Source organism: Euprymna scolopes, chromosome 4 (genome assembly GCF_053919585.1).
Source record: "Euprymna scolopes isolate OS-2025 chromosome 4, ASM5391958v1, whole genome shotgun sequence".
NCBI lineage: Eukaryota > Metazoa > Mollusca > Cephalopoda > Sepiida > Sepiolidae > Euprymna > Euprymna scolopes.
Window position 1 is genome coordinate 46,505,168 of NC_136485.1, and position 13,423 is coordinate 46,518,590.

Below are 13,423 nucleotides of genomic sequence, written 5' to 3' on the forward strand. Positions count from 1 at the left end.
AATAACAACAGCAGTGTGGAGTACAGACATTTAAATAGTTTCTCAGGGAGTCTAACAGGTGAATTCATTCGGTGGGAGTAGACGGTAGTAAGAATATAATTTACAGCCGTAAATTTTCTTTCGGTACTTCACTTAACGGAAGAGAATTTACGGCTGTCTTTAAATCATCTATCGTAAGGGGTCTGTTGTGGTAGGATCTACCTAATTAGTCTACGTGGAGTGTCAATTATATAAATATGGTTGGTGCTGTAAAGACGGGTGAGACACAACGAGCGACTAAGCGAGAGACTCACAGAGACACACGAGATCGAGAGTCGACGACCACCCAGCCGGCACTTTCTCTAGGGACGGTCACCCCATGACTATATCAATGGACTCTATATAAATATTGTATATACTTTCTTGCTTTCAATATATCTGTTCAACTTTACTTTTGTGTTGTAGCGATTTATTTCACGGGTTCAGTCGAGCTTCAACAGGGTCACATTCGTAGCTGTGCAGGGAATAGAATTTAGAAGATTATTCTTCCAACAGAGAATACGCAATTCCAGAATGATGCCATTTGATATTTACAAATACTCACCCATCTAAGTACTGACCACGGTGAACGTTGCTTAACTTTAAATATCCAAAGAAAACCGGTATTTCCACGCGAGAAAGCCGTAGAGTTTCAATAAAAGTAGGAATAAGAAAACAAACTTTAAGTTATTTTTTTTAGTGCAGGTATTCTTTAATTGTTAAAAACAGAATAAAAGTTTATTTAATTAAGTGAATAAAAACCGGGTGACTGATAGATTTTCCTTTTTAATACGAGTTTGAGGCGAACATACAATGGAATGATGCTAAACGTTAGGTTTTTGTTAACTTTCTATAAAGATTTTTTTTCTAAGTGGAGTAAGGACTTTGATTTAAAGACAGCGTTAATCTAGCAGAAATTATTCATTGCACATATTTTTCACCCTCATCACACACACACAAATACACACACACACACACACATATATATATATATATATATATATACATCATATATACATATATATATATATACATAATATATATATGTATATATATACATATATATATATACATATATATATATATATACATATATATATGATGTATATATATGATGTATTCTCACCAGGATGAAATGCGGAGAATTCTGTGTATATTAATTCCAATGTGTGTGTATGTGTGGGGGGCGCTCGAGCGTGTGCGTGCGCAGAGAGAGTGTGGGAATATATAGATAGATAGATCAATAGATAAATGTTATCTTATAAAAATGAAGTTCTCTACTCAGGTATTGAATACTCAGGTATTGAGCATTGTTGAAGTAAATTCTGAAAATCTAATACATAAACGGCCGTCTGTCTGTCTGACCGTCTGTCTGTCTGTCTGTCTCCATATTTTTAAACTCTATCTCCTCCGCAGAGTGGCGCTAGGGGCCTCAAATGATTAGATTTTTTATGGGCCGTTCTTTTATGGCTCTTTAGTAGTTTTCAAGGGGTCAAAATGAGTCAAAATTGAAAAAAAAAATCGTTTTTGTACATTCATCATAGTTTTATTTTTAATTTTTAACTTTTAATCAGTTCATATGCTGATAACGGCACCAGCTTTGAATGCACAAATTAAATTGGACAAATTAAAATATCATATTTAAGCGTATTTAACGCCCTGGCAAAGCCTCACCCCAGCTATATATATATATATATATATATATATATATATATATATATATATATATATATATATATATATATTGGGGTACAAAATTAAAATTAAATTTATGTTTTAAAGAGAATAAATGGAGTCATACCGAATCAGGGACACTATCATATAGAATAGGGTGGAAAAAAAGAATTAATAAAACTTTTTCTATATTTCATAGTCAAAAGATTATTCGGATAAAACGATAAAACTCTCGGGTAACTTTTAACCGACCAATTTTCAAGCGAGAAACTGTCGGTGAATAACATTTGAAATAAATACATAAAGTCGAATGGGGAGCGATAAGAAAAACGTGAGAAAGGGAAATAAAGCGCGAATAGATACTAAGTAATGATCGTCAATCCTGCACGGGCAATTAGAAGGAAATATCATTATCTACAAGTACAGGGTGCAGAGAAAGTCCCGATCGAATTTTCAAAAATTAAATTAAGATATTATTTATTTTCTAAATTTGTCTATTTTTGGCTCATTGTCTTTGCAGATTGCTGTGGTGGCACCCACTCACTTACATATGTGGATAATATTATACATAAATAGCAAGACTCGGTTAGTCTGAGTGTGTTAACCAGAAGCCACCGAAGGCCGAGCCGAGAGCAGATATTTTCTCCAGCCAAGACTCTCTTACTTGACAACCATTATGTAAATATACTGTAAATATACTTTTCCTAATACACTTCTTATTGATCTACCTTTGTTTGTTGAGTCTTCATTTGTATTGCCTTATACATTATTTGGTTCAACCTGCAAACATAACAGTTGGCGACGAAGATGAACGTCAAACATAACACAGATAAACATATATTTTTATGTTTCAGCTCCAAATTTTCCTAAATTTAATTTCTGTTTTGTAGAAATGAGTCACCGTGAAGCTATTATCCAGTTACATTGCGACGGAAAGACAACCCAAGAGATTGTCAAGTTTCTAAAAGTCCAAAAATCGACAGTTTTGAATACGGTAAAGCACTACAAAGAACTTGGGACAACAGATGATCGACCAAGATATGGACGACTCCGAACTGCTCGTACATCATCCTACAATAAGGTCATCAGGGAGCGAATAAGGAAGAACCCCAAGAGAAGCATGAAGGAAATTGCTAGGAGCTTGGAAATTGACGAAAAAAAGCATTAGAACCAGTTTAAAAAAAAGATCTCAATTTGTCCTTGAAGATGACGAGCAGACAACTCACGATATTGCAGAAACAAAAGAGGTTGGAAAGAGCCAAGATTATCTTGAATCGAATGAAAGATGGCACGGACGCTGGTGACATCATCTTTTCTGACGAACAAATGTTCACTGTCGAGACCAAATTCAACTCGCAGAACGACAAAATTTTGGCTAAGAACGTGGATTACATGCCCTATTCTGTGAAATCTGTTTTCCGTCGCCAAAAACCTGCCTCGGTAATGGTTTGGGCTGCCATCTTTGAGAGTTGAAGATCACATCTCATTTTTGTTAAGGAATGCACCCAAATTAAAGCAAACTCTTACATCGAGGATAGGCCCTTCACATTTCAACAGGACAATGCGCCCTCTCACACTGCAAACAAAACGCAGGATTGGTGTGAGGGTCATTTTCCTGTTTTTTGGAGGAAGGAAGTGTGACCTTAATTTTCAGACTTAAGCCATCTGGACTTGTGTCTAATCCATCTTAGAGAAGGAGACTTGCGTCACAGCTCATGATAATACGGAAGCTGGGAAGAAGTCCCTTACGCGAGAATGGGCCAAAATTCCTCAAGAAACCCTCCGTGTCGCAGTACAGTGCTTCGGGGGAAGACTTGAACGAATAATTGCAGCCAAGGGCGGCCATATTGAAAAATAATTTAGTTAAATGGATTACTATGATGTTGTGTGATGATTTTTGTTTGATTTTCTCCTTTATTAGTTTTTTTTTTTTTTACAAGGGTGTCACCACTTATCAAGGCCCAGAGGCCACTCGAGGATAAGGGTTAATAGGTATACATTAGTCATTGTGATTTTAGCATAGTAAACAGTGGGAATTTTGTAACTTGGATTACTTAGGAGGACGATTCAATTAGAACTTGTTCACATTGGACATTGTCTTTTTTTTTTCATAGGTATCAACTCATTATCAAGGCAAGAGGCCACTCAAGGATAAGGGTTAAAGAGTGTACAGTAGAAATTGGACAATATAATAATCATTAGTAATGAAAATTTGTTAAATTTGATAACTTATTTGGAACGGCTCATCAAGAACTTATTTACGTTAGACTTGAAGACAACCATATTGTAGTCAGCCGGAAAGCAGGAAAAAGTGAGATATAGTTGTTAAATTAACAGTTTTACAAGATCGGGGACTTTCTCCACATCCTGTATTTGCAGACAAAAGAAAATCTATAAATATTAACAAATATATATATTAGCAAATATATATATTAACAAATAAGGGCAAGTTTTTTTTTAATTATCATTATTATTATTATTATTATTATTATTATTATTATTATTTCCATGTATAAAATTTGTTTGGCACATTTTTTTTTTTTTTTTTTTTGCTCACAAGTGCATACATAGGTAACAGAGCGCGGACACGCGTATGGCGGCTGTATGCAAATGTCGAGCCGTGTGGAAAGTGATAAGTAAGGAAAAAGACAAAAAGATTATAAAAAGAAAGTGTAGACAAAGGAATGATCACATTCGACAGGACGGAAATTAGAGAGAGGGAGCACCATCATTTTGGGAAAGTACTCGGAAATAAATGTTGTTGTTGCAATGGAAAAAGTGAGTCGAGTTATTACTTTTCTTTTGTTCCTTGCGACGTACTCTGCTACAACGTGTTGGGTCCCGACTGTATACATTTTAACGCGTGTGTAAACGTATACTACGTTATATATACACACACATATATCTATAATATAAAGCTGAACTTCTTTGTGTGTGTGTGTGTGTGTGTGTGTGTGTGTGTGTGTGTGTGTGTGTGTGTGTGTGGTCACGAATAGGCTCCTATATGGTTGACTATAATAGAAAACTAATCACATATAATGATAGAAGATTATCGAGACACAGAAATGGGTATGTTTGATGTGGCAGAACGGTAGTTACTTAAAATTGTGGGGTCTGCGTTCGCGCCTGGTCCGCAAAGTATGGAAATAAAAAATCTTAAAAATGAAAAAAACAAATGTTTACAAGAGTTTTTGATATAGATTTACATAAGAATACTTTGATAAATATGTTTTAACTTAAATAGGGATGGTATAATAAAATTGTGGGGTCTGCGTTCGCGCCTGGCCTCCATAGAATGGAAATAGGAACAAACTTTGATAAAGACTTTTCATATCTATCTGCGTAAGTATACTTTGATAATTATGTTTCAGTTTGAAGAAATATGGTATAATAAAATTATGGGGTGTTCGTTCGCGCCTGACCTCCATAGAATAGAAATATGTCACAAAGTTTAACAAGGTTTTTTAATATAGATTCACAGAATATTGTGATAAGTGTTTAAGTGTGAACAGGTATGGTATAATAAATTATGGGCGTTATCTATTTTATTTTTACTTTCATCATATTTTGCTTTGGTTTCGATACCCCTAAATTCGAAGCTATCTCTTTGCAACCCTTCCTTTTCATAACCTATCATACTTTCATAAATCAGAGTCTGTAGGCTGTTTTTGAATCCGTCAACGACGGGTACTTTTGCTAGTATATATATATATATATATATATATATATATATATATATATATATATATATATATATATATATATATATATATATTTGAAATTTTAAATACTGATATATATATATATATATATATATATCAGTATTTAAAATTTCAAATAAAAAAATTAAATATTAATATTAATTTATTTATAGATTAATCCTATCTCGATAAAAATGATCAATATTCTTGACAGAGGATCGATATATGAGGGAAACGGTAATTATGTTATTCATGATTTCCAACTTTATTGTTTATAAAACAAGAAATACAAGATAAAGTTAATTGTTTTATACACAATAAATATCACCCGCTACTTAATTGGCTGAAAAATGCAACGCTCACTGTTTGTTTATAAACAAACCGTTAGAACACTGTAAAAGTGGTGGACAAATGTTTCTGTAAATAGACATTTGCCGAGATAATTTACGGGCGCCACTCCCGTGGGTCGATCGGTAGAACTGATGACTGCAAACGCGATGGTTCTAGGTTTAGTCCTCTGCTTGAGAGAGGTGTTAGTCTAGCGGCACTGATGAGTTGTGATACAACGAAACAGGACTGTATGTCGATGACTACAAATATATATATATATATATATATATATATATATATATATATATATATATATGTATGTATAAGGAATGAAAAAATACCAGCGGTGGTTGACGTTATGCTTTAAGAAAAATAGAAAAACCGAGTGAAATTATTAACAAATCAACGTTTCGTCCTTATTTCAGAGGACATCTTCAGGATAATTGAAATAAAAATGTAAGAAAAAATTTCAATTATCCTGAAGATGTCCTCTGAAATAAGGACGAAACGTTGATTTTTTAATAATTTCTTTCGGTTTTTCTATTTTTCTTAAAACATATATATATATATATATATATATATATATATATATATATATATATATATATATATATATATATATATATATATATACGACATTTTTCGGGGATGAATGATGATAAACGAATCTTTCCTATATTCTTATTGAAACCGATGAAATCGCCCATTTTTCAATCAAACCGATTGATTGTCTGCTCTAGTTTGGGACCCATTATGGTGCGCTAAAAAGAGAAATCACATGCCTGCATGCAGGGAAATAGTCCACAATGCATTCTAATATAGAATGCACTGTATGGAACCTATTTTGGATTGTATAGAATCATTTTTATATAACGGCCTGGATTAAAGTTTAAAATACAAAAGTCAAGTATCATGTTTTAGTTGTGCTTTAACAGAAATATTAATTTCGAATGCGGCCCGGTCATATCAAAGAACCTCCTAATCATTTTATATATCAGGTCTTTTGGCACATGGTAATAACACTTCTCAAATGCACTTGTGATGTCAGGCTGTGTAAGGTGTGAACTTTTGTCAAAATCGGAGACATTCCGATACAAAACTTATCAAAGCACACTGCCAGGCACATAAAGTATTTCCGTGTGAAATTTCATAAAAATCTGCCCAGCTGTTTTCAAGTCTATAGGAAACGAACTCACGCACACAATTCCTTATATATATAATATATATATATATATATATATATATATATATTCGTGAAATATATATATGTGTGTGTATAATATATATATATATATATATATATATATATATATATGTGTGTGTGTGTGTGTATATATATATATGTATGTAGTCTGTTAAATCCAAGGTAGCTGATCAGCGGCTTGGTTCTCACCAGTTTTGGCAAATAACAAATAGGATCCTGAACAGAAGTGTGCGTTCTATCCCAACCATTATCAATGGACCAGAGGTCATCTCGTCAGCGTCAGACAACGCCAAACTATTTGCAAAGAACTTGGCAGCTAATTCTACCCTATGTGACGAAGGCCATCAACTCCCCATATTTCCCCCTATAACACAGACCAAGCTAGGTAACATACAAATATCCATGCATGAGGTCGCCAAGCTAATAAAAAACCTAGATTCCAGTAAAGCAACTGGCCCTGATGGCATCCCAATTATAGTGTTAAAAAAGCTTCAACCAGAACTTGCTCCCATACTTACGAAACTATTTAAGCGCTGCCTTAAGGAGAAGTGCTTTCCGACCCCCTGGAAGACCTCATCAGTTTGCCCTGTATTTAAGAATTCAGGTGATAAGTCATCTCCCTCTCAGTACAGACCAATAAGTCTCCTCTGTGTCATGAGTAAGTTGCTGGAATCAATATTAAATAGAGAAATAGTCAACCACCTCAGCAGGAATAACCTTCTTAGTGACACACAATATGGTTTCCGCTCTGCAAGATCTACCGCAGATGTGCTGACGGTTATATCCCACAGGATTAGTGAATCTCTTGACAAAGGCTTCCTTTCTAGGGCAATTGCTCTTGACATATCAAAGGCCTTCGACAAGGTATGGCATAAGGGTCAACTTCACAAGATTTCCAGCTACGGTATAACTGGAAATGTTTTCTCAATCATTAAATCGTTTCTCTCCGATAGGCTTATAAGAGTAGTGGTAGATGGACAAAAATCGGAGGCCTGCAATATAAATGCTGGGGTCCCTCAGGGGTCAATTCTGGGCCCAACTCTCTTCCTGATCTACATCAATGACCTCCCTAAACACATACTTAAATCATTCGTTGACATCTATGCTGATGACACGACCATCTACAGCAACACATCAAAGGCTGTAAATGACAAAGTTCTCTCGGATTTTCTCTCCTCTGATCTCGAGCGCGTAGTTCAGTGGGGGAAGATGTGGCTAGTTACCTTTAATGCATCCAAAACCAAACTCCTATCCTTACATCATCAACGCTCTGATCCCCAGCTGGCATCAATTGTGATGGATGGCTCTCGTCTGGGTGATGCTCCGTGTTTTGACAAGCTTCTGGGTTTGACCTTTACTCCTGATCTGAAATGGAACACGTACATCAAGTCTGTTGCCAAGGTCGCTGGAAAGATGGTGGGATCCTTCTACCACTCCAGAAGATATCTCACTACTGATGCAATTCTCTATCTATATAAAAGCCAAGTACGTCCAAGGATGGAATACTGTTGCCATATCTGGGCAGGAGCTGCCAAAAACAGCCTATCATGCCTTGACAGAGTACAAAATAGACTTCGGTGCTTAGTGGGGGATGCCCTTTTCTCTACTCTGCAACCCCTCTCTCACAGAAGAGACGTTGCGAGCCTATCCTTGTTTTATCGTTATTTTCATGGCAGGTGCTCGTCTGAACTCCAATCTCTGGTCCCCCCTCGCCAATCTTTCACGAAAAACACCCGTCTAGCTGGATCCACTGTGAAAAATTTCCCCCACTCTATATCTGTGCCTAAATCTAAACGCGGATTCCATGAACAAAGCTTCTTTCTTAGAACTGCACGCCTGTGGAACTCTGTTCCGTCTGCCTGCTTCCCTCCGGACTACAACTTGGATGTCTTCAAGTCCAAGTTTAACAAATTCCTAATTAACCGCCTCCTTAAGTAAACACTCCATCAAATCTCCACACTAACGTAATGTACTTGCAATAATCCTTATCCCTGAGTGGCTTCCGAGCCTTGATAAGTGGTGATCACTGTGTAAAAAAAAAAAAAAAAAAATGTATATATATATATATATATATATATATATATATATATATATATATTCGTGAAATGCATGTATATCTCTATCTATATCTCTAGGAGAGAATTGAGTGACACCAGAGAGAAAGAAACTAAATGTCCGTTATCTCTTTAAGTAACTTTTCAACTTAACTGAAATGGTAACATGTGACGAGATGTAAGATTTTTGTAACATTTCACTCTTAGTTTATCAAAGTTTTCTACATTATTTTCCAACTGTTTCGCACAGCATGTTACAGACTCACATTATCAAAGATCTCCAATTAGTCCTCCACATACAGACTGACTTGAGAACCTTTGTTTTCGCTCAGCTCAAAAAACGTGACATCATTCATTATCTCGACTCATTCTTCTGTTTTGTCTTACTGATTTGACCTCTCGTCTACTTTTAACCTTACATGTCAGTCATTCTTGATTCAACTCTGCGAATGATTTTGATTTGCAGATTTGAGATATTATAACATGCACTTAATGTCATACATACATTCACGCTACCAGATCACTCTTGTTTATATAATAGACTAGCAAGGCTATCCAGCATTGCTCAGGACCGTATGAAACAAAGAGAAAAATGAAGTTACCTTTGAACATACGTTATTCCTGGGATATTGAGGATTTTTTATGACTATCAGTTGCTATACCGAGCAAAAACTATTTTACCTACCTTAGAATGCGTATTGCGTAACAAATACATGAAATAATTTTACCCACCTTAGGACGGGTATTGTAAAACACATAAATGAAATACCTTTATCTACCCTAGGACGGGTACTGTATAACACATATATGAAATAATTTTACCTACTCTAGGACGGGTATTGTATCACACATATATAAAATTATTTTACCTACCCTAGGACGAGTATACAAATATATGTCAAACTGTATACTAGCTGACCAAATTGCCACTGACACAGGGTCTCTGATATGTAACGTAACAGCCGAAATGAAATTAATAATCTGAATAACAAAACAACTATATAAGCTTTCTTACCTGTTCTTGACTGTAAATGTCGTATTTCCCGGGTGGAGTGTCGACTCTTGCATGTTCGAATATTCGCTTGGCACCGGATTTCGTTGAGTAAAGATGTGCCACCCGTGGTTCCGTTCCCAGGATCGGAATGTCTAAGGATCGTGCCACGTCCAGATCGTCAATGTGCATCAAACCTGGAACAATGTACGCATCTCGGCCCTTGATTAGGTGTTTAATCCTTTTTAACGCCGTCGGACTATACTTTAGCATTGAAGAAAGGCATAAACTCTTTTTCTGAAAAGATACGTAACAAAACGCCGAGGCAACACACTAAGTAACTAAGCAAATACAATGTTTAATGCATCTCAACAAACAAACTTTTGTCAGTGAAGTTTAAAATGTTACATTACGTATAGAACATAGTTTCTTTAATATCTGGTCTCCATCTATCTTTAGTATAATAACAGAACAATGCGTAGTCGGATATGTAATGTCAGGTCAGAACTAGCACATTAGTTCAACTAGCCTGCTGGCGATGTTGAATGTACCGAAGCGTGATGAGCTCTTAACTATCAATCGGCTACGTCGGTTTAGCCATGTAAAGAGGAGCGGTTTGCGGGTAAGAAAATGCAGATACTTTGAAGCTAAAAAAAAGGGGGGGGGGCAAGTAGGACAACCCAAGAAAACATGGACGTAAACAGTCAACAAGGGTCTTAGACATTAGACATTTGGAATTTGAAGAGAATTAATCCTCAAGATTATCAAATTTGGAGACAGATTGCAGGCTACCAGAAAAGATGAGACCCCTGATCAAATGATCAAGGGAAATAAGACGATAGATTGGAGGAAACAGAGGACTAAGAGGAGAGAGGGGAGAAGGTGGAGAGGGAAAAGAGGAGAAGTATATATATATATATATATATATATATATATATATATATATATATATATATATTTATATATACTTGTATTTAACTCGCCGAAACAGTGTGTTTATGGTAAATAACTGATGATCCCTTTAAGGACATTGGTACTATTGTTTGTTTATGCAAGTAAAAATATGCAGCGATGAACGAATTTAATTGACTTACTGACAAAATAATTTTTCCAACGACTATATATATATATATATATATATATATATATATATATATATATATATATATATATATATATATATATACCAAGTTAAAGGTATTCAGGAGATAAAACTCATGAATTAAAACGAGGTATATAAAAAGTGCTCAATAAAAAAGAGCAAAATATAATATTTTTATTTATATAGACAATATTTGTCTATATGAATAAAAATATATATATATATATATATATATATATATATATATATATATATATATATATATATATATATATATATATATTACTTTTGATTGCTGAAGAAAGTCGGGGGTTTCGTCAACTGAAACATTATGAAAAATACTCATAATTAGACCAGTAGTCCGTAGAATTGAAATTATACAAATACTCAATCCTCATCTAAAAATTTCAGAAAAGTTAAAGCAGATTTTGTGTCTACCTAATCAAATACTTAATAACATTTTTTCTGTGCACAGACCTAACATAACGAAATAGATACCGCACAAAACATAATTTGTATTTTAAATATATACTAGATGTACATACCCGGCATTGCTAGGAAAAAAACATATTGTCTTACAGAGAGTTTAGTCACGTACTACTTAAGACACACCAAATTCCCTAAATCGTTACAATTATTCTGAAAGTGACAATATTTTGGATTTTTAGCAACAAAAAACATAGATATCTTCATGTATGAAATTCAAACAGGGAAATAAAATCTCATAGCTTAAAGGGAAGTAACTCAAAAGTTAAATGAAAACAACTTCCGTTTTTTAAATACAGTTGATCTTTGTTATAATAATACTTCAAAATAAATTAAATTAAATATAAATTAAATTAAAAATAAATTAAATAAATCAACATTATATTATTGTTCAAAATAGAATATTAAAAACAATTCTATTACTACTTTCTATTAAAAATGCAGAGCTAATTTTTAAAATATATTTTATTTCATTTAATATGCAAATGAGATAAATCTTGAGTATTAATTCTTTTTGAATAAATAGTATATATAGAAATCACGCAAGAAGGCAAGTATGTTCAGTATTTAAATCTATTTGTGAAACCGTGTACCTTTGTATATATTAATCAAATTGTGAACAAATAAATAAAAAGACTGAGATACGACTTTATATACACTGCTAGCAACTAGTGTAAAAACAGAATACATTCGATACTAAAGGTTATAACATTATTGCCCTTAGATTAAATTAACAATCCTTTATATAAAAAGGGTGTAATCTGTTGAAAAAATTTTAAAAGAAAAACGAATACAAGGAAAGGGTGTGTATTGTGCGAGTCAACCCTATTCGTGTGTGTGTTAACAGATTCAAAAATATCAGGAAATAATAATTAACTGAATAGGTTATATTCAACGGTGAGGCCTTTTCAAAGCAAATCTTTTTAAAAAATGAAAAGACCCCACACACACACATTTTGAAGTGTTTCTACGAATTTTTAAAATGTTTGGAACATGACCTTCACTCCTACCTCATCCTCTCTCTCTCTCTCTCTCTCTCTCTACGAACACCCTGCCTCCAAACTCTCGCTACGTCGCCAAGAAGTGGGGTCTCATTTTACGCTACATTTATATAGGGAAGTGATCCCTCACGCTAAAATGTTCAATTTTAATTATTTAAAAAAGTTTCTTCTTTTATATTGTCTTTAAAGGCCGTTGAAACGTATTAGCCAAAAAAAAAAGTAAATTTTAATTTCTTTTTAAGAGGTAAATTACCCTGGGTTAGGTCGTAAAAAACCTGAATATTTTATTTTTAATATGTAAATTGATCATGTAGTTTGTGTTTTTTTACATTAGAAAAACATATTTGCTTTATTTTGTTTTTTGTTGTTGTTGTTGTTGTTTGAAAACAGTCCCAAAACGTATTTTTTAAAATAAGTTCTAGTTTTAATCACGCAAAACCTAGGCAAAGAAAATATTTTTTTAAAAAATATGTAGGTGCACCTGAACAATCGGCACCAACTTTACAATTTTTTTTACTTTTCATCTTTTTTCAGTTATTTCTGCGAATTATTAGACATGAAGCCACTAGATTATAAAAGAAAATTGAAAATGGTCAATATTTAAGGATTTAAAATGGGGTTCAGTTTCACATACAACCTTCTAGTAAACCTATCCCCAATTTTCAGAACCAATTTTCAAAACTTATTTACAGCCCCGATTTTATGTTGGCTCCTTTAGATAGTATTTTCAAGTTAAATTCAAGGTTTACGATATCTATTTTTAGTAAATTGTTAGGTGAAAGTACAGAATACTCACAAAACACCCTGCCCTCCCTATGTTAAATAATATCTTTCTAAATAATGACATTATTTCAGCACGGGT

At 33.9% G+C, this 13,423-nt stretch overlaps 1 protein-coding gene across 2 annotated transcripts in view; it reads right to left on the reverse strand.

Annotated features, from left to right (window-relative positions):
- LOC145267223 (IQ domain-containing protein H-like) overlaps positions 1 to 13,423 on the reverse strand; it is a 259,132-nt gene that overhangs the window by 53,683 nt on the left and 192,026 nt on the right. For both annotated transcript variants that reach the window (XM_080123287.1, XM_080123285.1), the window contains one exon: positions 9,997 to 10,269. In XM_080123287.1, the coding sequence (XP_079979413.1) occupies positions 9,997 to 10,269 (273 nt within the window). The remainder of the gene's footprint in view (positions 1 to 9,996; positions 10,270 to 13,423) is intronic.